General features: G+C 40.8%; 1 protein-coding gene across 6 annotated transcripts; it reads left to right on the top strand.

The window, feature by feature from the left end:
* The first annotated feature begins 3,746 nt into the window (after positions 1 to 3,746).
* On the top strand, positions 3,747 to 24,880 carry PLEKHF2 (pleckstrin homology and FYVE domain containing 2). 6 transcript variants are annotated; one of them, XM_058801938.1, is made up of 3 exons: positions 4,421 to 4,477; positions 15,147 to 15,244; positions 20,947 to 24,880. In XM_058801938.1, exon 3 carries the CDS (start codon positions 20,961 to 20,963, stop codon positions 21,708 to 21,710), a length of 750 nt encoding a protein of 249 aa, XP_058657921.1. In that variant the 5' UTR covers positions 4,421 to 4,477; positions 15,147 to 15,244; positions 20,947 to 20,960; the 3' UTR covers positions 21,711 to 24,880. The 6 variants fall into 6 exon arrangements, with proteins under 6 accessions (XP_058657907.1, XP_058657899.1, XP_058657914.1 ...); XM_058801948.1 differs by lacking the exon at positions 4,421 to 4,477 and adding an exon at positions 11,571 to 11,716; XM_058801924.1 differs by lacking the exons at positions 4,421 to 4,477; positions 15,147 to 15,244 and adding an exon at positions 3,747 to 3,847.
* The last annotated feature ends 252 nt before the right edge of the window (positions 24,881 to 25,132 follow it).

The raw sequence follows: 25,132 nt of genomic DNA, 5'->3' as shown, positions 1-25,132 counted from the left end.
CTCCTCAGCAAAATACTTCATGGATAACACAGCAGTAAAAGTGTGAGAAAAGCCAAAATGGGTTCCTTCACAATTCAACAAGGCAGCAAAGGAAATTCATAAAGAGGATAATGTATATGTACAAAACATTGAGAAAAGACAGTAACATTCCAAAAGCTCTGAGATACCATCAGGGGTGTGTCACACACAACACAGTGGAGCCAAACAAACTTCCAGTGCAGAAGCTGAGACCAGGATAACTTAGAAATCACCAGTTCTGCACATTCCTTCTCATTTTCACAAATGGTAAGATTTGAGAGTAAAGCATTTAACTGCCCCTTGAATAGCTTTAAATTTCTGGGTTTGGTCTCCCTTTGCGGGTGATAAAGAAGAAGTAATCTAAAGCTGGGAAGGTATTCTGCATTTCTGCATGTCCATCAGCTGGAAAAGCCAAGATGCTGCTGCTTCAAAATGAATTTCATTTAATAAAGAAGCAAAAGACAAATATTTTCTTTTCATTGTTTGTAATACTTTTTAATTAGCATTTAAAATCTCGTTTGAATATACCATGACTGAATTTTGCTGACCAAGAATATATCATGTTAATAATTAAATCTCTAATGATTTCATTTTGTAACACAGAACTCAGGTGTTACTCACCTGTCAGAAGTGGATAGATTCTTATTCTAGCCCAAGCACAACAAACACTGCAAGGTTCTAGTTGCAAGTTCTATCAATTGCAAAATGATGCTTGAGTGTTTGAAAAAAACCCAGAGCTTGTGGGAGAGACAAATGGACTTCCATGAGGAAAACTGCAGTTGACAACCAGTAGGTAATTCATTGTACATGAAACTCCAAGGGAAAAAAACTCAAACTCCAACTTTTAAAGGCAAGACACCTTTAAAGGATTTACACAGTAAATCTCCGAAGCTACATATATGCTGGTTTCTATAAATTTTTTAAATATTACTTTTTAATTTTCTTAACACTACTTTCTACTACTGCTAAAAAACTCCATTCAACAGTGCTGAAAATTTTGGAGCATTTTTATATGTTAAAGAAAGCTGCAACCTCAAAGAAGTTCCATCAGAATTTTGATGTCAACACAAAGGAAACGTTCACAGCAATTTTCAAATTGCTGGAGAGAAACCTGTAAGCCAAGGGAGTTGAAGACAGCCCATTACTGGAGGCTTTCATAAATAGTGTAAATGTCTCACTGACATGATGAAGTAAAAATCCTTACTGAAACAACTATTTGCATTGGCTCAAGCCCAGACAGATTTGCTTCCATTTTCATGTGATCCCTGTGAAGATCTGAAGTGAAAATGCAAGCCCTGATACAGCTGTGTGCAAACAGTGTCCATTCAAAAGTCATAAGGCAGCACAGTGTAAGACATGTATTGCAGCATATCACTGCTATTTCATATTTTCTGAAGAAGATATTTCCTCCACCCTTAAAGCACAGCTCTGGCAAACTGACAGTAAGATTATAATTAGAGAGCAAAAATTAATGTCACTTTAGACTACACTATGCATTGGAAGAAGTTTTTTTCAGCTAAACTAAAATTACAAATAAATAATCACTCTGTGTGAAATAGTAAAATAAATTGGTGTCTACTTCTTCCAGTAGACACTGGATGATCTCCCATCCTTTGCCTTTTATGCATCTTCTCTGTACAGCCAGTTTTTTCAAGAGTGCTTCTGCAGTACTAACAAAGTTGACATATAAGAGCAAAGATAGATAAATACAAAAACCACCATTGAAACCAACACACATGATCTGTATGACATTTCCAAATAGTGAATACAAAGCAAGAATTACTGGCATTTAGCCAAGTTTTTGAAACTATTTAAAAATTAGGTCAAATGTTTACTTTTTTGATAGATACTTAGGAAGAAGTGTTTGAGGATTTGCAAACAGACCATTTTCAGATTTATTTTCCCCTCTTGCTAAATAGAGTAAAAAAATCCCATTCAGTAGGAAAAAACAAATTCTGAAGGTATAGGAAGATAACAGAAAAAAATTATGGCAGGCTTTCACAGCACCAAAGTTGCTTTGCATGATAATATGAAGTCACTTTTAGTTCCTAGCCTTCCTCAGACAACCTGTTACTTATGTTATTTATTACTTAGGTTACTTATTCTTCTCTTAACCCGAGTTAAGGTCTTGTGCTGATTTTCCATGACTACATATGGTAGAAAAAGCATCTCACTGCTGTTAGTTACACTTTGCAAGCCTTTCAGAAAACAATGTCAGTTTGCACTTCATGGTGAGACTTAAAACACAGACATGCAGGCAAAAACACTAGGACTGCTTCACTTTGCCTGTATCCAACTTTCTCCTGCATCTTAACTTGGCTGGGGGTTACAAAATTATTTGTAAGCATGAAAGAAAATTTAATTAACCATGAAGCTGCTTCTGATGCCAAGAAAATTGATTTAGAGGACAAGTAAAATCTACAGAAATTTACAACACAAAGAGATCTTTTTGGTTCACAAGAACCATCCCAGCCCATACATAAAAGATCCTCTGGTGTGAAGATCTCTCTGCAACTGGAAGTCACAAAATGAAGACGCTTGTGGCCAATTTAAATACTGGCTGTGCCCGAATTCTTTACACATGAAGCACCTGCCAAATATACCCTGCTGCACACAATCTGAGATTTGTGGCTTAAGCCACAAGCACCTGTTTCCAAAAAACTCATGTTAAACAGCTTGGCCCACGCCTTATATAAATCAGCGCATTAAGAGTAATTACATGACAGCTCAGGCTGACACACTGGAAGGACTTGAGGGGGAAGTGGAAGGCCAGACTGTCATGCTGCAGGGTGCTCAGACCTCCATGTCCTGCTCCCTTTCCTGTGTGCCTCTGCCACAGCAGGAGAAATCCAGCTCAGTGATGTGGCTCTTGCCTATGTGAGTCCCTGTCTGAGCTGGGATAGAAAATCCAGCCGAAAGTCACAGAAAGTTCAGCAGTTTCATGATTACTACTGGAAAGCCTCACTACCTATTTTTAATCCCCAGAAAAGCCAACCACATTATTGCTCAATAATGTGAAATTTGAAAAATGAAACTGCCATATTACATGTAAGTGAAATTTTCTTGAGAAAAAAAAAAAAAAAAAAAAAGCCCATTGGGCCATTTTCCAGCGCAGACTTTGGCATTGGAGCAACACCACCGAAGTGAATGGCGCTGTACCCTGTTACCTGTCCTTGCTCCAAAACTCTTCAGAACCCTCCCAGCCCCCCTTCCCCCCTGACAGCACCCATCAATGGCTGGAAACCCTGGAGGATCAGCTGAGCTGCCGAGCAGCCGGCTAGGTTTGGGAAATACTGCTCTGGGTGACTCCATGTGTACACACAAAAAATTCCGATACAGAAGCTGGAAGGGGCTCCTTGTGCTTACAGTGTTTCTGGTGGGAGCCCTTCTGCCATAGTTTCTCCAGGCTTACCAGCAACTCTTCAGACTGAGACATGTTACTAATTCCCTTCCATCTGTTGCGTAGAGAGAGGTGGTTAAAAACGTGCCCATCCCGAATTACCTCTGGGCGAGCATACTTAGAGCTAAGCACAAACCCGCGATCATCAAAAGCCCAACGAGGGAGCTGTCCTGCCCAGAGCATCCCGCTCCCACGAGGTGCCACCCACGGCTCGGGATCGGCCGAGCCACCCCAGCCCGGCCCACCGTCCCCGCTCAGGGCGGCTCTGTAGGCAGGCAGCTCGCGGCTGAGGCGCTACTCCTTCCCGCCCAAGATGGCGGCGGCCCCGCCCCGCCGGGCGGTGTCCCGGAGCCCGTCCCCCGGCGCGGGGTGTATGACCGCGGCCGTGCGGCGAATAGGGCAGGCGGCGGCCGGAGCGGGCTGTACCGGGTGAGCAGCGCCGTCCGGCCGTGCTCCGAGCGGCCGGGGATCGGCTTGGGTCGGGGCCGACCGGGGAGTGAGAGAGAAACTTTCCTTGCGGAGCCCTTCTCCGCCGGGACTCCGGCCCCTCTCCCGCGGCCATGTTGAGAACCGGGGTCTGCCCGGGGGGGGAAGGAGCTCCCCGGTGGGAGGCGGCGCTGGGCTCCGCTGTCCCGCCGCGGGGCTGGGGCAGCGCCGCGTCCCGCCGGCAGGGAGGGAAGGAGGCGGCGGGGCGGGCAGGACCTGGGGAAGGAAGCGACAGCGGCGGGCGCTGGTTTGTCCCAGGGCACTGAGGGAGTTGGGGGTCTCGGAAACGTCTCGTCTTCGGGAAAGGGGAGAAACAACGACGGCGGCGGGCCCGCGGCGTTACGTAAGTGCCCGAAACTCCTCGACTCGTGACTCCGCCGAGGCGCCTTGAGGCGGCGGGACGGGCGGGCGGAGGGCGCTTCCTGCCCCGGCGGGCTGGCGGGGCCGCGCTGCCCCCGACCCTTCGCTCGCCCGGGGAAACTCCGTGTCGTTCTCAGAGCGAGTCGCCCGAAAAGTGTTGGTACTGTTGCGAAAAAACAGCGGAACCGCGAGTCGTGCGCCTGCGAGCATAAGGTGCCTGTTTTTTTTTTCCTGTATGAAATTCGCCTGTTTTGAGGGGAATGTAACTGCTCTGCCGGAGATACGTATGGCCCATAAGCTGTTTTCTGAAAGTAGCTCGAGAAAAGACAGCTGCATGTTTTTCCTCTCGCCTCATTCGAAATACTTATGTTCATAGGCACCGATGTTTATAAATGGCAAAACTGCTCATCACGGCAAGAAAGCGATGGGTGAGTCTGCTGAGCAGCACGTCCTGGCATCGGCTTTGTCCCTACTAAGGGAAATAGCTGTAACTCGAGTTTTGACATGAAGCATCAGTACAATGGTTGTTGATAACCAAAAGGACCTTTTATATCCTTAACCAGAGATCAAGGATTGTCTTTTGGCTCAATTGATGCAAGTGCTTCCAGAAGCATCATTAAGTTGTAATTCAGGCTGTCCTCAGGCTGTGCTAAGAGTTTCTGAAAGGGTTGATGCTTATTTGAGAAACACTATAGCTGAAGCTTCAATGTGTCTAACAGCTAAAGGTCAGATGAGGTTAATACAGTAGGCAAAGTGACTCTAAAACCAGAGCCACAACACAGGAATCTGTTTCAGAAGTGAGACTGCAAATTCCTCTTTCTCTCCTGAAATGAGGAGAACTTAAATATTCAGATCCTAAATTCTGATACTTGTATATTGAATTATTTTAAGGATGCCTGTCTGAAAGAAGGGAAGTATTTAAAGACAGCAGTATAATCGGTGCTGAGATCCTGCAGATTAATTGCTTTGTGTGCAGTCATCAGCATGCAGAATGGAATCGGTTCTTTAGCTCGGAAGGCAGTGCTCTTGCTTTTAGCCTCTGATCTAAATACTGTTGACTAATCCCAGTGGGTAATAGGAATCCCAGTGTTGTTAAATGTCTTTTATATCAGCTCACTTTCTTGAATAATACTTTCCCAAGAGTTTTAGTGCCACCAATTTTGTTGAAAACAACAGTGAAAGTGAAGTGTTGTGTGCCTGAGTCCCAAATTCTTCCTTCTGAATGCAAATCAGCTGTGTGCCGTTTGGTGTGTCTGCGTTTTGGTCTACATAGAAGCCCACATAGAGGAAGTCCCTTAAATGCTAAATGAGAGTTGGTGTGTAGAAATTTTTAGCTGGAGAAGCTGGTTCAGTTTTCTTGTTGTGCTCTGTAGAAAGAGAGTAGTATCTTTTTAGCTGAAAAGCGAGTTTTCATTAGATGCAGTGATGAAATAATTTTTCAGCTAGAATTTTGTCCTGTCTCCCTTAATCAAGGGCTGAGCTTTAACCGTAGTAATTAGACATGTCCCCAGAGTGACAGAAGGATCTATCCATAGTATCCTGAAGCCCTTTAGTTTGCAAAAAATATCATTGGCAAACTGTTTGCTATATTCAAAAGCTATGGTGGGTTTAAGTTTCGCTGTTGTGGTTAGTGGATGCAGGGTAGTTTCAGAGCAGTAAAGAGGTGGAACTGCAGTTTCAGGTGAGGCACGATATGACAGCGTATTGCCAAAAGCCCCATGAGAGCAATTATGGCAGAGTACAAACACTGGTTTCATGCACTTACAGCTTTTTTAGTGGCTTGTCTTCACCAAAGAGGGCTAGAGGTGTTTAGGTGAAAGCTTTGGGTCAAGGCATGGCACATAGATAAGGCAGTTTGCTTTTTTAGAACTTGCAGACCTGATTTTCTGAAAATGTATGTTAGATAAAATGTTGGAAGTGATGTCCTAGCAAACAAAATGGCATGCCAGTTTTTGTTCTTAAAGTGCACCTGTTAGTGAGTGATGTCAAGTAAGGAAATCCCAGTATTAAAAACTAATGCAGTTCTTAGATGATGATAGGCTAGAAATACAAATTCTGGATTTTGTACTAGAAAATGGAACTTTGTTCTGTACAGCTTCAAATTGTAAAGGTACGTTTGTGATTATTTTAAGCTGTGTTAATATTCAGGCTTACTTTTTCTATTTAATTTTTGTTTTTTTTTTAACTTAGAGATCATGCTTATATATGTATATTTTACTACTTTCATGAACTAATTCAGTATTTGGATGAAAGTGTGATATTCCAAAAGAGAATACATACAGGCAAATATGGATTTCTGAAATAGAAACACATATTTAAAACTTTCTCCCTAATGCTGCAAGTGCCAAGTTTGCTGTTGTAGTATGACTTTTGTCTTCATGATTCATTGGAGGACTTGTTTTTATAGTTGAGAGGGGTGAAAAACTACTCTATAGATAGGTGTGGTAGAATATGTTTACTAAAGATTATTTTATTGTTGTCATGAACTGTAAGATATGATTATGTTAGCAAGTAGAGTCCTGCAAATTCAAGGCTGCAAGAGTAGTCTGGTTGAAATAAATGAGTCTTTACACATGAGAAGTGGCTTGATTGAGACTTGCAGGACAAAAATTCTCCCTTTAAGAAAATAAATATTATTGTGGAGAAGTGTTATTGAAGAGTACTGTGTGTTTTTCAGGCTTCCTTTAATGCTACACAGTCAGAAATGCACACATGTTGACTTTAGTTGCATACATAGATAAGAGTATTGCTTCTTTGGATGAAATTTTTTTTTTGTTCATTTAGTTGGGTTTTTTTATTTGTGATTGTAAACAAGGATTTGTAAAATGAAATGGAAGGGAGTGACTTTCTATTTTTTTCCTCTTTGCATCATTTTATTTTACAGTAAAACAGTGTTAAGCGTATTGTGTATGTAAGGTAGCAGGATTTTGGCATTTGTCAGACTGTGCCAGAATCCTGCTACATGTGCAAAAGGAGAAAAAAACAGTTGAAAGTTAAGGATTTCTAATACAGGAATGTTGTTGCTGCATCAGCCTGCCCTCCAATCCCCAGTGTAATGGGGGTTGTAGGAATGTGGGTGAATGTAGTAAGATGACATGCAAGCAATTATTTACTGTGTTGAGAGGCAATCTCTTGAGAAATTTTACTGATTCAAGCACACACGGGGGGGGGCTACTAAATAGTGATAAATAGGATCTTTGTATCAGCAGCTTTAGCTTTTTAAAAGTGTTTCTTGTGCCTCCAGCATATCATCTAGAGGTAACTGTTTTGCTTTTAAGTGCTTAGTATGCCTTCTGAAAAAGGAAAAGTTACAGCATGTTCTTTAACATCTGCATTTCTAAAGTGTACGCATGATTTGCTAACCAAATTAACAGTGTACCATACACACAGCTGTTCAGGTTGCCAGCATCTTCCTTGTGCAGGTTAACTTCAGTGCAAACTTTTGTGCAGTTTTCCAGTTGTCCTCTGTATAGTCTGTACTCCAGTTGCTTTCCATACAACTAAAATAAATCCAACACATCTGACAAGCAGTGAAAGGGAAAAGGGCCAGTGAGTGCATTTCCTAGGAAGGCCATCACCTACAGTAAGCTGCTGTGATTAAGGGGTTCTTCCAGGAAATAACTCCTTGTTTTTACTCTTCTCCTTCTGCTTTAAATTTCTCCTGCCTTAGCTGTCAATACTTGGTAATGTAAAACTTCTGAGAGTGATTTTCAGTGTACTTCTGCTCTGAAAGCTGTGTGTGACAGTGATTAGTTCCCCTTCCACCCCTCTCTCTGATCTTGGGTAACAGCATCGAAGCAAACTGCCCTTTTAACACACAGGTTATGTTTGAAAAGCTAGTTACATTGAAGAGTGACAAATTTTATTTATGGCATCATTGTTATAGGTTTCCTTTTGGCTTTTATTAATAGCTGTCACATGTCAGTTTTCTAGACCTTCATCATTCATCCATGTTTCACCAGGTAGCAGCATTTGATGTAAGAAAGGTCTTATGTCCCTTGCTCAGAAAGAGAATTCAACCCTTGCCATATTGGCTTACATGTTTTTAAATAATGCTGGATAAAGATATTTTAAGTGCTGCTAGGGATCAGCAGTGACAGGTCCATGATTGCAGCACTTCAGTGTTGTCAAGCTTTCTGAAAATCACATTTAGTTTGATTCCAAGCCCAAAGCTGTGTTTTGGCTGCCTGCACCTCTGGGATCTCCTGATGCCAGCCCTGCACATGGTTACTGGGGTATGAGCCATTTTTGGTACAAACGTGGGCAATTTGTTTCAGTGGTTTTAAATAGTAGGGGAAGGATTCCCTGCAACCAGTCATACTTGTCCTTAGTCCATTCTTGCTGATGGTAGAAGTTACTTGGAGCTTTTATAATTAAGGAGTGAAGAATTTTAAAGAGTTCAGTATGTCTGTATATTCTGTTTTTCTTACTATAATATTGAAGATGTGCTCCAGCATTGTTATGTCGGATCCTGTTAGGTCAGCAGTCAGCTGCCTGGCCTCCTGAAAGTATTTCTGCAGTATGATATATTATTAGGGTTACCCCTCAAAGTAGAAATTTCTTAGCTTAGGTGGGTCAGGAGCAGGAGAAAGTTGAGGTGATCGCACCTGCTTAAGAGAGGAGAAGGGTGAGTGTTGTTACTTGGCTTGTCTTGTTTAGTTTTGTGGAAGTGCTTAAAATTACTGAGCTGATAAAAGAACCCTCTTTGTTGTGCAGCTTCTTTTCCTATAACAGGATTCAAAGAACACATGCAGATGAAAAAAACTGCTATAATAAAAATGAAATAGCAATGATGTTATGTTGCTGTGCTTGTAAATTGTGACACTCCATGGGAAAATTTTGCTCTCTTTTAAAACATGGCTTGCTAAAAGTGAAAGTCCTTTTGTGTTGTAGCACTTTGTAGAAAATTAATGGCTCTCATCAGTCTCCGACTACTTGGTAACTCCCTAGTTTGGTCATGCTGTGAATTATTACCTGTCCTCTACTCCTTGTTAGACTGTTAGTGAAGCCAATAACTTCTCTCATAATGGTAATAAAAATGAACCAAAGAAAACTTAAAACAACTTAAAACAGAAAGCTTTTTTTTCTTTTTTAACACTGTCTTAAGTACCTGTGCATAATAAAAATACATGAGCCACTGAGCAGGCTGCATTTGTGGGGGAAAAAAAAGGAAAAGTAAATTCTGTGAACTTGATGAGGGTCTTTGGAACATGTAGCTGGTCTGGTAGCTCTTAGGTACTGAAACAAGCGGGTGCCCTGAGATCCAGGAGGTGCTATTTTTAATGTATACTTGTGTCTTACAGATGCATAGAGATTTTTCTGTGAATGTTCTGTACTTGTCAGTTAAAGTTGCTGTAAGAAACATGCTGAAAAATACAATTTCTTTCAGTCACTGGAAACAAAATCCTCTTTTTCACATAGACTGAGAGGTCTGGGTAGCCATGAACAAGTTATCTCCGTGTGTGCTGTAATAATCCACAGCAGCAACAACAACAAACCACACAGCCAATCTGGTTTTGGAAAATTGCTTGCAAGATGGATTTGGCAATAGTTCTTGTAGAACAGCTGCATCTGTGTTTTTCTATACTAATGATGCTGCGTCCCTTCCTCAAAAGAATTTAAATAGGTCGTTTCTAAAGCTTAAAATGTTGATGCAGTGGGTTCTCTTTGTTATGCTGGATTGACAAAGCTGAAGCAGGCTCTAGCTTGCTCAGAAATTGGTCGGGTCCTATTGGCTGTTTTTTGTTTGTTTCGTTGTTGTTTTTTTTTTTTTTTTTTTTAATATCTCTCACCCAATGTCCATTTAATGTTAAGTGTGTACGTCTGTCAAGTAATTTGCTTGTCCGGGTGCGTGGCCCGGCGCTGCCGAAGGGGCTCTGGGCAGTGGAGCTGCTCCTTGAGAAGCCGTGTGTCGGATGGGAGGGGCACGCCCGGCGCCTGGCCCGGCAGCCTGCAAGGGAGGGGCGAGTCCCTGTCCCTGCTGCCAAACTGGAGAGTGACACTTTGTGGGAGAGGCTCTCCAAGCAGCTAAACAGTTGGAGTAGGGAAATGTTTAATTGTAAACAGAAAAATACATCCCAGTGTTTGGTATCGCTGCCTGGTCAAGTGATCTCTTAGGCACCGACTCAGCAGATGGGGTTCGTGTCTCCTGGAGCTTCTTGAGGTGGAGCAGGATCCCAGGCTGCTGTCCTCTGCACAGGCACATGTAAAGTGTTGATCTATTGGCTATGTTTCCTCTGATGTCTTTTATCTACTTAGAACTGTGGAAAACTTCAGAATGAACTTCAGCTTTTTTGAACTTAAGGTCTGTGGAAATTGATTTTGAAACTGTACTCTGGTGTATGTCCCCAGTGCTTTGTTGAAAATGAAAGATGCAGTTTGCTAGCACCAGAAGTTAAGCTAAACCACTGATAGTGCTCTTAAATACCTGCAGATGGCAAGTCAAAATACTGAGGTGTTTTCCCATGACAACAAAAACTTGATCTGAATACTGGACTTTTTTAGTCAGTTGTTTGTTAGTTAGTTTTAAAGGACATGCTTGTGTTATGTAGTTTATTAATACATAGTTTTTAGATATACAAAATACCAGCTTTTTTACTTATCCCTGTTTTAGTATGCTGACAATTGCAAGTATTTGCTGTGCCTGTAGTTGCCTGGATCTTGCTTTTTGTGCTTTGAGAGACAAGTTTGTCCAAGTTGAGCACTATTCATGGTGGATCAGGCCTGCCTGTTCATCTCTGCAGAATTCAAGCTTTCAGGGTTTTTGGCTGTGTGCTGTGGTTTGGTTTTTTGTGTTTTTTTTTTTTTTTTTGTGCGTACATTTTTGATTAGTTACTTTTATAATAATTCCTTTAATTCTAGCTATTTCACATGCTCATGCTGGTGGCCTTCTCTTTCACATCTTGAACAGTGTTAAGAATTTTCTCATCTAACTGTGGCAGTACCTCAGCTCCCAAAGTGCTGCTCAAAGCCATGTAAGCCTGTGTAGGTGCTTGAGAAATGCTCAGCTTATCAAGAGATGGGTAAGGACACAGAAGTTGGTTTAGATAGCTGCTCTGTTTGCTCCAACCCCTGACTGCTAGGTGGGGGATGAAGAATTAAATGTTTCTTCCCAGCAGCAGCTCTGTCTCTATCATGGCAGAAGACAAAAACAGTACCAGCTACCATGGTTTATTGTAAACAGAAGCCTGACAGTGGTAATAAGCAGCTGACTTCATTAAAAAGTTGGACCTCTTACAAGAATGTTCCTCCTGGACTTCTGCAGTGAGGTATCTTCTCTCCTAAGGGGCATTCTGGTGCTGCCGGGGACAGAAGGGAAATGCAACCCCTTCCAATTGGTCTAGGAGTGCTCTCCTGATCACGTACTAAAGGCACAAACCCTTTAGTACTGCTTGCATTTCCATCTTTCATGTTTTCCCCAAGCAGAAGACAGTGGGAGCAGCTTTGAACTCGGTAATTCTGCATTTCTCTGTTTCTTTCATGGGTGCCACATATTTCTTGCTTGCAGCAGGGGTGCTGCTGTTCCTGCACGTGGCCTTATGGCCAAGGTGGTTGCTCTGATCCTTCGTGCAGGGCAGGTTTAAAACAGGCCAGACATGTCTGGTGGGACAGCCCTCTTCCGCATGCCTTTCTTTGTGTCTCCTCTATGATTACTTGGAATTATAGCTCCTCTGGATGTGGGAGTTGGACTTTCTGTTTACAAGCAGGTTAAGTTGGTGTTCTATTTCCAGCTGAGGTTTATGGTGTTAAATACCAAACCTTGTGAGGAGCTGATGTGCAGAACTTGGATGGTTTTCCCTGCGTACAGCAGCTCAAGGAGTGTGGTGATTTTTCAGCAGAGTAGCCTGGATAGTAAAACAGCTCTGCTCTCACTGTGCTGATACCTATGCTGCTTGGCAAAATAAATAGTCTTTTGCTAAGGATGGCTTTCTGTACCCAAATGAGCTTCTGAGTGGGTTGGGGGATATAAGGTCGTACATCTTGGAAGATCTCCCTAGAAACGATCTCTGTCCTGAAGATAGAATTGGCCTTTCTAGGTAATCTTAACTCAGGACTTCCTAACTCCTTTGGATAATGCAAACTTGAAAAGCAATGCACCTGCTGTGCAGGTTTGATAATAAAGTGAGGGTTTTGGTTGTTGTTATACATTTAGAATTATTTACATTATATGAGCAATTATTACACAACTGGTGAATTAAAGTGAAAAAACAGTCCTTGCTTGTAAGATGGAAATTAGAATATACAAAAATTAACTGTAATTTGTAGAAAGAATTACTAAACTAAACAGCCAGTTCAAACAAGAATATCTACACTGTGCTTTCAAGAAGAATTTTAGTAGGATTTGGTTTGTGACAGTCATGTGCAGAAGTTAAAAACAAAACAGTTAATTATAGTTTGTATGGACTGTCATATGGTCCATTATAGTAATTATTGTGTATAATAACATCTAATGAGACAAATGCATGGATTTGCTTTCGTGACTTCCATCATGTAGTTGGACATGACTGTATGCTGGACTCAGAAATAATCTGAAGGTTTTTAAAGTTCTGTCAAGGCAGAGCATTCGCAAGCTGCACATTACAGCATGAAGTAATGTGGTTGCTGTGAACATATTTCCGGCCTGGTTTCTGTGGTTGATGCCACAGCATTGGCCAGCAGGTTGAGACAAATGAAGGGTTAAGATTGCTGGGTCATACTGGATATACCAGTAAGGGGGTGAGTTAGCTAATCTGTGTTTCCCCACGCTGCAGCCATTGCTCCACAGGCTTGCACAATGCAGCAAGATGTGTCTTCATGGGGGGAAGAAAAAATGCATGCATATAGAAAATCCTAAAAATCATGAGAATCATAAAATGGGACTTGGGAGAGGTCCACAGTAACACCCTCTTTCCTGCCAGTGTGCTACTGATTGCTGCTTACACTCTTTCTTTATAGTGCTCAGAATTAAATGTTGCAAGCATCTTTGCATCTGTAATCTGAAGCAGCCTTGGTGTTGCCGTTATCTTTTCTTGTGTTTTATCATGCAGCTTTTTTGCCTTTAATAAATACCTGTCTTTACTAAGGATGTGGAAAATGGTTTGAAGATTCAGTAGCTTATATTGCCATAAGGAAAAGGGCTTTTTTTTTTGTCTGTAAATCAAGTCAAAGTTTCTGTCCCACTATCAGTAGCTTTCTGAACACTGCAGCCATTAACCAGGTCACTCAGAAGTGATTATCTGGATAAAGACTACGCTGAAGTTCAGAGGGATCTTATTGCCTCATTTCCTGCTATCATCTGCACCTTGATAAAGTCTCTTTAATATCTCTGGTCTTCTTTCTTTTCAGTATTGTGATGGAGCTTTTTGTTGCACTTGATACATCTTTGATATATTATCAGGGTTATCCTCTGTATCCTTACCAGCTGGTTATGATACCGATAGCAAGACTGTTTGTTAAATACAGCAGTTTGGGGAATACTTTTTGGAAGAAAATCATTAAGAGAACTGCTTGTTAGAAGGCTGTATTTCTCTTTAAGTGACAGTTGTTGTCTTATGTTTTAAATAGCATCCACCTAGCTCCAGCACAGGATGGGCATTTAGCAGTGATAAGACCTTTAGAAAACATTTGTCGTACCCATATCTCCTAACAACATAATATTTTTGTGGGTGAATTTTTTTTATTTCACTTAACTTTATGCTCAAATTGGTCTTTTTACTATTTAATAAAAAGCAACTGGTGAATAATGCAAATATATAATTAACACTAAAAAAGCCATCAGTTAATTGTTACAAATGTATTTAAATAACTGTAGATAATTGAATGAAATACTAAGAGATTAAAAAATGGGTTGATGGATACTTAACATTTAATTTTCCTCAGTATTTTATTTTACATACTAAATTATAGAGACAAAGTTTAATTAAATGCCTCTTTCTATATTATGTTTAATCCAGCTGTTGTTATTGGCCCTACCTGTCAAGGACTGTAAAGGTGTCTTGTGCACCTTTGAATGCTTGGATTCTGATTACAGCTGATGAGATCTAAGTCCTTAGAAAATGTAATTTTGCCAGCCAGGACAAGAGTCAATATCATCCTTCTCAGAAGTACGGAAGGATGCAGGGTAGGAGGTGTAACTACTGAGGCTGAAGTAAGATTTAAGACATGCTGATTTGTCTTCTCACTTGTATCAGATCTGCTGTATGTGTTTCTAGTTCAGCGATTTTCCACACTAAAACTATTTTCAGCATGTTAAACATGGAGAAGTTTCCTTAAACAGGTTGCACTTCAGAAATTTACACTTGTGTTTTACTTGGCAGTAGTGTCAAATGTTGCTCTTAAGAGCAATATATATAATATTGATGGAGGTCACCATATTGTATAACAGTACTGAGATGCCTTTATAGTTGGAAGTTTGTCCACAAAAGGTAGTGATTCTACTCTTTCAGACAGAGCTTTAAGTGAGGGATGTATGAGGGTCTGGGTAACTTAATTTTTGGTGTTTATGCAGCTGTGACTCAAATTAGCCTGTCTTCCTTGCATAGGTAAAGTGCAAGAGGAAAATTTTATGAGTCTGATGTGATAATATATAATAATTGCTTTAAACTTGTTACTAAAATACTTGCATGTAACTAAGTGACTGATTCTGCCTGATGAACTCTTTTTAGGAAAAGTGATATTTTCCTCTTTTAATCCAAATAATGAGTCATCTTACAAACCAGTCATTTAATGCACAGTAGATATCTGGTCTGCAGATAGTTCTTATCTGTCTTTGGTTTACAATTTATGTGTTTCTGAATTGCAAAAAATTTCTTTTGCTCTTCTCTACCTTTCATATATGTTTAATTTGTGTGATTTAAGTGTAATGAAGCACAATGAATTTCTGTTTGAAATTTGTTTTATTCAGAACCTTCAAGTTGTGGAGTCAAACATGATAAAACCTGTAACTTTTGCCTGCTATTGAGAGACTTAAAAACTTCTATGAAGCATGCATGTTACCTTTAGGTAAGAAGGATGGTTAATTTGAATGTATGTGGTGTAGCAGAGTTGCTGGTGTTGTATGTGCAGGTGTGGGGACAAGGGCTCTCTACGACAACTGGATAATTATTTACATGTTATTGTGTGGCAAGGTATAATGTGCTTATGTGCTTTGATTTAGATCTGCTGTTTCTGCTTTTTTTTTTTTTTTTTGTACTCCATTTCTGACTCTTTTCTATTCCCTAGATTTGCTTCAGTGCACCCATATCTAGATCTCACTTGGCCATTCTGATGGTGTGGTTAGTGACACTTTTTTATTGGACTTGTGTTACTGAATCTGGCTTTGAAACATCCAGGATCCTGCTGCAGCTTTAGGGCTGGATGGGCCTCTTTGTGATTAGTTCTGAACCCTTGTGCTTTTTGCAGCAGCTTAAATAAGCTTTTTTTCTTTAAAGCTGTCACCTTAACTGTGAGTATTGATAGGAATGGATAAACTGCCTGTGTCTTGATCCCATACTCTGAGAAATACAGACTGCCTGGTTTGTATTAATGCAATGTGTTAAATGTAGTTGTTAACAGCCTAATAGCTAATTGCAAAGATGATGATAGATTAACTGACAATTATAACAAGGCCAGTAATATTTTTCTCCCTTGAAGGAGTGTTGAAGAAAAATAATACTAAAAATTAGATGTTTATTAATTAACAGTTGTTAACAAGGACTGTACACTGGACTTGATTTGTTCTTGCTCAAGCCAGAAGTAATGGAACACTGCCAGTTCTGCTGTCTTGCTGAAGAAACTTGGGGATTTGGGTTGTGTCTCTCCTGAGCACCCTCTGTGCCTGTTCTACAGCCTAAAGGGACTGCTGGTGATGGTGGTATGCACTGAGCTGGGGTGAGGAGATGTTTAGTGCTGAGCTGCATGCAGTCTGCCTCACTCTGCCACAGCAGCTTTTTTCATCTCCTTTCTCCCCTCCAGCACCTTTGTTATTTGTGGTTTTGCTTATGGTGCTAACTGCTACAGTGCTAATGTACTGGTAGTGAATTGGGTGTAACTATGTCAGTCAGGGTTGCATTCTTTTTGGTTGACTCCTTATGTCTGTCCTCAGCTGCAGCAGTTCTGTGCAGTTTAGTCTGGTCACTATCACAAGCAGAGCTAGCATATGAAATAAATATTCTATTTTAAATAAGACCTGTAGAAGCATTGAGTCCTGGGAGAGCACTGGTTTGGTCTCCAGGATACAGTGGCAGAAAGAAAAAATTATGTGGAAAGTGACTTGTCTGTGCACAGCAACCCTAACAGAATTATTTTCCTGCTGCAGTAGTTTGGAATGTTAATAACTGTAGTAAGTGCATGACTTCCTCAGCATGGATTGTGTTTTAGGTAAGTGGATAACTTGTTAGTTCTTCAGAAATTTCGGTGATGTCTGTTGTTTGATCACATTGAAGGGGGTTGTTCTCGCCAACAGGATACAAGTGTAAAATTAGAAATGGAGGAGCAAGATCTTGATTTTAGATTTGTTCTTTCTCTTGAAGCTTCTTGTAAATAAAAGTGGATATAACTTAAATGTCAAAAACAGTTCTTTATGTTGTAGGAGAGTTGGGGCTTTCTGTGTCATGAGTATTTTGTCACCTTAATATGGCATATTATGCCATGGAAATGAAAGCCTTTGCCCAGCGTTTTCATCAGGAAAGGTACTAAGAGTGTGTGTGTGAGAAGGACAAACTGAAGGTATTGCAGCATTTTGCGAGCTGAGATTTATTTATTTGGAAAGACTTGTAAACCCTGCTTAGGAAGTAGCTCTTTGTAGCTAGTTTTCTTACAAAGTGATCTGTTTGTGTTCTTTTGGTTTGTTTGGGGGCAGGTTTTTAAATGTTTTGACTAGCAGCTAGTATTGTGCCGCCGTCTGAGCACAGCACATGAATCTGATGGAGGTGAGGACCAGCAGTCCATCACAAATGGGGTCCCCCTTGCATGGAGGCCTCAGGACTTTTAGGAGTTTATGTGCCAGAATTGTGAAATCAATCACATATGACAGAAGTTGGAATGAATTTCACAGCATCCATAAATGGAGACACTATGTAAGTGCCTACTAAACTGTAAGACACTCTCCCCTTAAGTGGAGCTGTCTGACCTTTTATTTTGAAGCCTGTAGTTCTGGTTTATTCTTCAGTTGCTTGAGGAAGGATTTGGGTATGTTTTCAGCAATTTGCCATTAATCAGGAATCACTTTGTTTGATCAGGTCTTGACATCCTGCATCTTCAGGGCAGTAATCCAGTATCTGCTTCTCATGGTGGCCAACAGTAGAAATTTCAGAATAAAGTTTAACTGGAAGAGCGGAGGATATTGCCACCCAGTTCCAGGGCATGATGATCTGCTATCTCTTACAATAGATCTGAATATGCTTTAAGACAAGATTGTAATTTTTAAAGACTGGTAATTGATAACTTTGTTTTTGGACTGTGACATCTTGGGTTAAAAGTTCCTTCATGTGTCCAAACAGTATTTAATTTAAATCTCTTTGGTCAATGTGCTCATGAGAGCAAGAGGTGCACTTCTTGTAACTTTCGCTCTTGTCAGTTAGGGATATCTTCTCCCATATTTCTATTTTTGTCACATTTCATTATTATTTGTAATCAGGATGTATTTTGGATAGTTTCCCCTCCATTTCTGAACTTACATCCTTTCTTAGAAAAGGCTAGTGAAGGTGTATGAGCATTAGTGTGCATAGGATTTCAGATGAATTTTTAATTTTTAGTTCTTTAAAAACTCAAGAGAAAAATATCTGCATGCTTATTCTAAAAGTCCAATCTGTTAGTGTGGGAAAATACAATTAATGCCTTGGAAAGGTGTAATTTGCAGCAGCAGTCTCTGGCATTTACAAGCTTGAGGCTGGCAGGTGGGAATGTTTATCCATCACAGAAAAAGGTTTCAATCTAGAAGATATGCAATTTATCTTGTCTTTTGTAATAGTTTTTAACTTTCCCAGGATTCTTGTTTAAGGTCCAGTTAGTGATTATTTTCACAACAAGCTCAAAATAGTCTTAGGCAGAAGTTCTGGAGCTGTGTCTCTTGATTTCAAGCCATGATGATTATTAAGCATTCCTGGTTGGAGTTGTTTTCTCTTAAATTGTCCTAGGGAACAGTTAATTGAAACCTTTAGCTTTTTCTGTCCTTGTTTTCTTCTCCCAGTGACTTGTATTTTGAAAGCTTTTGCAGTGGCCTTGAACTGAGTTTGCAGTTAATTGGCGAGGAGTGCAGTGGCTGAGTTGGAGCTGTGGAGCAGCAGCTGCTTCCTACAGGTGGCTGTGACTTCACACCAGGAGCTTCTCTGAAACCCTTCAATATGGTTGTGTTTGTGGGGTGGGGTGGCAGCAGTGTTCCCCCTGTGGACTTCCAAAAGCATTTAACTTGCTGTAACTTGTAGATCGTTTGTATAAAAGTGCAAGTTCATAAGTGGTGCATGTTGATTTGTACCTGCAGAAAAATGTGTTTTCTGGGCTGTCTGCTTTGCATTGCGATGACTGATGTCGTTTCCCACTTCATGGAGAGCATGGGATTACTAAATAACTTTAGACTGACCCTGTGACTGAGGCCATGCTTTTTAAGTTTGAAGGGCTGTTGGTTCAGTTTTGATGTTTGCAAAGGCTGTTGATTTCTCTTATGTTGTTAAATGGGAATGGTTATTTGGCAGTTAATGGTAATTAACTGTTGTTCCAGATTCTGGACTTCAGCATTCAGGCACCTGAATTTGATTTTGGAGCCTAGGACAGCAGCAAGTACACATTAAAAAAGCTCCTAGTTTCTTTTCCATTCCCTTCTTACTACTTTTTACTTGGCAGTTTGTATTTTGTCTTGACCTTCTGCATTTCAAAATTGTTTTGTATTTGGTGGCTTTATCCTAACCATAAAACCAGTTAACACAATATTAATGTATTGTGCTAATGCTGTGAGGCATGTAGAGAAAATTCAAAAACGGCGCTGAGAAATAACTTTTAGAGATCCTTCTGTCTTGAATTATCTTCAATACAAGATAATGTGTGCAGAGCTTAAAAAAGGTAGTTATATCTGCAAGCTCACTTGTCAAACTATTTCAGTGTGAAACTAATTACACTTTCAGAGCAGTAACTTAGTGTGTGATCACAGGTAACATGTTTATTTAGATGAGGCCTGGTGAGATGTTTCATCCCTATATTGTAAGGAAGTATCTGTGCTTTGATTCATAGGAGGAAGATTGCCTGGATCAGGTTGTAGCAGAGCGATGGAGTCTGAGCTGTGTCTCTGCCCAGTTTCCTCTCACTTGTAGGCTGATGCTGTATTCATGGCAGGCAGTGCAGATTAAAGAAAAAGTAGGTGATGTAGAGGACTTCCCACCCTGGGATCATGTTGTGAAGCACAGGTAGAAGGCCCTGGAGTACTTGCTGCTCTGCTCTTCTTCACTGTCCAGAGCTGTGGCTGTAGCAAGGGGCATTGTGAGCCCTGTGCGAGGCATGGGGGAGCATCTTCTGTGTGCTGACAGTCTGTCCATAGCACTTGCCTCTGCCAGATGTCTCACTGCTCCATCAAGCACAACAGTTCAGGTTCATGGCTGTGCTCACAAGGGGTTTGAAGGGAGCAGATCTGGATCAGGCTGGCAGAATTTGCCTTTGCCAGACTTCTGCCTGGGAAAATTCTAGGGCAAAAGAGGCTAAAGAGTGGTTTGCCAAGGTATGAATCACTGTAGTGACTTCTTAATTTTAGTTCCCTGTTGGATGCCTTAGCTATCTCACACAAGAAAAAAATCTTACTTGCTACTTGGGGAACAACAAGATGGGACTTTAATCTGTAATGGGACCATACAGTTCATTAGCACTTCCTGAAATTATAAGTAATCTTTTTTAAACTTTGAGCTGGTGCAGGTCACTTAGTCTTTCTCAGGAGCAATTGTGAGCTGTGTGGCTTATCCTCTGTGTGGGTTGCCTGAATGTGATGGATGCAGATGTGGCTCATGTAGGTGAGGAGACTGTGGGACTCCTGCAAAATGAAGGCAGCAGAAAGCAGGTGATGAGCCACCAGCCATGACTCACGCCCTGTTCCTGGCTCAAGAGTTTGCCATGAAAGCAGAGGTAGTGGGGGGTGCAAGCTGTGGCTTGTGCAAAATGTTTCCAGCAGGTAGATTCATGGTTTTGGCTCATGATTTGAGGTTTTCATACTGGAAAAAACGAGCAGTACTGAGCGAGTTTGGGGAGTGTGGTTTCCTATGTGAACAGCAATTATATAATTTGTTTGTTGTGTTAAAACTAATGTGGGTCTCCAGGCTGCTCAGTTAACTTGATGTTTTTGTAGCATTAGAATTTGAAATGATGGATGATACTTCCTGTTGCCATCTGGAGAAGGTGCAGGAGGATATAAAGAGAAATATGAGCATTAAACCAGGATGCAGTAGCCTTACTAAAGAGGAACTGGTTTGTTGCTGGAGGCTTCCAAATGCAGTGCTGTAGGTGCTGTCTGTGTGATAAAGATAGCTGTCAGCTGCATAGAACATTTTTGGTTTTGGAAAAAAGACTAACTGGTTGCTAAAAATTCTTAGGTGTTAATACTTATTTAAATCTAGCCCAAGTCAGTGCCTCTCAGCCAGCAGGTCCTGTTAGAATTTTAAGAAGTGCAGGGTTGGTACCTTCCTTGGGGAAGGCTGCTTGCTGTCGAGTTCGGTCCTCTTCTAATAACAAACTTTTTTTTCTGGTTTTAGGATACTTGTGAAAGATGGTGGATCGCTTGGCAAACAGCGAGGCAAATACTAGAAGAATAAGTATAGTGGAAAACTGCTTTGGAGCAGCTGGTCAACCCCTGACTATTCCTGGCCGTGTTCTGATTGGAGAGGGAGTCCTAACAAAACTCTGTAGGAAGAAGCCCAAAGCAAGGCAGTTCTTCCTGTTCAACGACATTCTTGTTTATGGTAACATTGTCATCCAGAAGAAGAAATACAACAAACAGCACATAATCCCACTGGAGAACGTCACTATTGATTCCATCCAGGATGAGGGAGACTTACGGAACGGGTGGCTTATCAAGACACCAACCAAGTCCTTTGCGGTTTATGCTGCCACTGCCACAGAGAAGTCGGAGTGGATGAACCACATAAATAAATGTGTTTCTGATTTGCTCTCCAAAAGCGGGAAGACCCCCAGCAATGAGCACGCGGCCGTGTGGGTGCCGGACTCGGAAGCCGCGGTGTGCATGCGCTGCCAGAAAGCCAAGTTCACTCCCGTCAACCGCCGGCACCACTGCCGCAAGTGCGGCTTCGTTGTGTGCGGGCCCTGCTCGGAAAAGAGGTTCCTGCTCCCCAGCCAGTCTTCCAAGCCAGTGAGAATCTGCGACTTCTGCTACGATCTGCTTTCTACGGGGGAGATGACTGCCTGTCAGTCCGCTAGGTCAGACTCCTACAGCCCATCACCCAAGTCATCTTTAAATGATGTATCTGATGATGATGATGATGAAGACAGTAGCGATTAAGGACCAAATGTTTTTCCATGTGTTGCAAGTTGTGTTTCAAACCATACGGAGCTGCTTTTGGGGAAGTCTGTAGTGAGGTTCCTCAGAGAAATCCTGTTCTAGCCATGAAATATGCCTGAATATCTTCAATGTGCCTCAATCTATGAATTCTCTAGACAATAGTTGTTTATTTTTCTCCTCTGCAGGGATAGACTGGTGCAAATGTTATTAGAATATTTTCCAACTTCATTTACTTGAGTGGTGTCTGGGTTAGACTTTTGTGGAAGATTGGTGAATGAAATGTACTTTCTTAATTTAACAACCCATACTTTCTAATGTTTCACATTGGTATGTTATGTGGGATTTTTTCAGAACTAGGGAGGAAAACTGTGAGCATGCACGGGATGGTGATGTTTTTGTTAATCCTGTAGACTCATATCTTTTTAGCCATGGTATATAATTAATTACAAAGTCATCCAGTGCACAAACGTAAATGTCACAAAACTTGGGAACTCTTGTTTTGGTGTTACTTATGACTTCCTATGCCAAGCAGTGCCTTGTACCAATTGTGCTGATCCAGGAAGAAACAAACCTATTTTATGTCTGTATTTGCCTAAATGCTGGTATCTGAGAGATTGTTGGTGCTATTGAAAATAACTGCTGTGTTCAAAGTGGAGCTTTGACAAGGTCATAACTGTACCCCATGTTGGATGATGGACACCCAAATGTTACGTCCTCACCTGTGCAGGCAGGCCTGAAGACTCTGCAGATTCCCACAGGATTCAGCAGCTTTCTCCTTGCAGAAGTTCTGTTGTAGGTTGGGATCTTGAGATGAGAAACTTAGAGAGATTCTTCATGGGGATTTATATACTTTGTTTTCAGAACAGTTTCTAAGTTTCAAATTTGGCAAATGCATACTGAAATTTTAGTTGCGTGATACAGCATTTGGGTGTGCTAGCCTACATATTTTTGGAAGTAATTCCCAAAGATGTCACAAGTTTTTTTTCTTAAAACACTGGTGAGAGTACTGGTTTTTTTTCTTTCCCCCAGGAGTTTTATTGGCTTGTTTGAAAATAACCTCATATTTTGAACAAGAAGCCTGCAAGTATCCTTGTAAAACTGGCTTTCCTTTTTACACAGCTGACCTCAGGATAAATGTGAGATGCAAGTTCATTTTAAATGAATACCCAGGACCAAGAGAGATGTATTTAAGGACTATCATGAAATTGTCAGTGCAGAAAATGTCTCTATCATAGTGTTCACTTTAATTTCTTGAATACAGAAATGTCATGTTCCTGTATAAATGCAGAATTTACACTTGCAAAGACATGTTAAACCCCCAAATATATGTTTCTGTGTTTTTATAATGATAACCTCAATTTTGAAGCAGAAAAACCTCTTTGAAATAGTTGTATGGATATAGTAGCGACTGACTTTATACAAAAAAATGTTAAAGCTTTGTATCTATACATGACAATTTCTGCACTGTTTGCCTTGGTTGGCAATAATTGGGTTAAGTATTTATTGAATAAACAATGCTGCATGTTGCACTAGTCTCCCATTCTGTATGCTGAAAGTGTCAGTCATATTTTTGTATAACATTTAGCAGAGTACTTCAGAGCTATATCCCTCCATGAGATTTCTGGTAGCTAAAGGTGCACTTAGCATCTATAGAGAGGCACTCTACACTCATACTTTCCAAGACATTGCTTCAGGTGAAAATTGCATCAGTATTTTTAGCTTAGACAATTTCTCAAAATAAGGCTTTCTTTAGAAGCACTGAGGAGTATTTGTTCTACTTGGAAATAAGTACACAAAGGGAAAAACACTTTGATGCAGACTTGGGACCAGGAAGATTCTGTAAAATTGCCAGGTTGTATATATTGAAAGACTAGTGGAAATAAAGAGTTGCATATACTTTTTCCTTGAAAGATGAGGGAGTGGGGACCCTGCAGCAGGGAAAATGGGCTGTTCTGAGAAGGCACTTTGTGTTAATAGTGCTTACCTTTTGTACCTTTTGGTATTTCTATTTTAGGAGTGGAGACTTGCTAGCTTCAGTTTTTCTATGGAATCAAAGTCCAAGCCTCCCTTGTACATACCTTCCAACGACTAACAATTGTTTTCCTCCTTATCCAATTGTTTCCTCTTTCTTAAGCTGTCAAATATTAACTTGTCTTATTAAAGAGTCCATCTCCTTGTGTACTTTCCCCTTGATTTCCATATGTTTTGCTTTTCAGCACCTTTTGGTGGTGGGAAAAAGGTTTCTCAGAGTTAGATCACATCCTGGTATTTGAGAATGTACCTGTACCTACTTCGTATATCTTTTTATCTGTGAATGAAACTTGCACTGTGCTGCACTGACCCCTGAAGCTGTAACCAAACCAATGTGTGCGTGTGGAATTTTTCACCTGAAATTGTTGTATATGGTCCAAGCTTTTTAAAAAAGCATTAAAAAAGGTGTTTTATGGAAATTTTCCTATTCCTCAGTGATATTTGTTTAAGACTTTACAAAATGGACTGAACATTGACTTCTCTTGTAGTTAAAACATTCTGAAAGGGCTCATTTCATACTTTGTAATCTTGTTCTGTCAACTTACTTTATTTACAAATACATGGTATAGCTTCAAGTCTGTGTTTAATTTTCTTTAACTGTCGGCCTTCCAAGGTGAGAGAAAACAGGCAGCTGGTATTTATATTGACATGTAGTTTAGCAGCAGGCGTTTTCACTGTCAGGAGATACCGATAAACTGGGAGCATAAACCTGCCGAAGGAGTTGTAGGAGTAATTCTGAAATCAGTGTGGTTATGGATTTAGATGCCAGTTATGCACTTAAGGAATGATTTAAAACAAGTATGACCAAGCACATTGCAAAGGTTGGCTTTGTTGGACTGGTGTTGGTTGCTGGAAGTGACAGCTCCAGTCACTGGAAGAGGCTGGGGGCCCTGCGTTTGGCGTGGCACAGCTCCAACGTTACAGGTCTCAGTTCTTGGTCCTGTCACACCACCCCTGGGGACAAGATTTCTTGGGGTATCGAACAGGAGAGGAACTTGGTACTTTTCCCAAAACTGCTGCACTCTCCAGATCATAAAACATGGATTATGTGTGGGCAGTCTTTGTATTTTGGGTACTTTTTGGTTGTGGTAGATTTAACCTCTTTTTTCTTTTTCCAAATTCAGTGAAATAAAAGCAACAGTGTGCATGTCTCCTGCAAGGCTCTGCAGTCAGTTTCTGCTTTGTTGAAGATTCTGTATTGGAAAAATAAGTACGTGTTTGCTTCAGCTGAGTTCACATTTTGAACACTGTGTACTAGTACTTCATAGGTCATTTGCTAGAAATATTAAAGGAAAGGGAAAAGTCCTTCTTTTGAAGATTTTAATTGAACACTAATTTTAGCTTTTGCACCTAAACTGCCATTAAGATAAATTTCGCTGTTCTCCCTTCAG

The sequence above is a fragment of the Ammospiza caudacuta genome, chromosome 1 (genome assembly GCF_027887145.1).
Source record: "Ammospiza caudacuta isolate bAmmCau1 chromosome 1, bAmmCau1.pri, whole genome shotgun sequence".
Lineage (NCBI taxonomy): Eukaryota > Metazoa > Chordata > Aves > Passeriformes > Passerellidae > Ammospiza > Ammospiza caudacuta.
The sequence above is the reverse complement of the archived record's forward strand: the minus strand, read 5'-3'. Positions and strand labels throughout refer to the sequence as shown.

Coding starts and splice junctions, on each gene's coding strand:
- PLEKHF2 (XM_058801924.1), top strand. CDS start 20,961: ATGGTGGATCGCTTGGCAAACAGCGAGGCAAATACTAGAAGAATAAGT.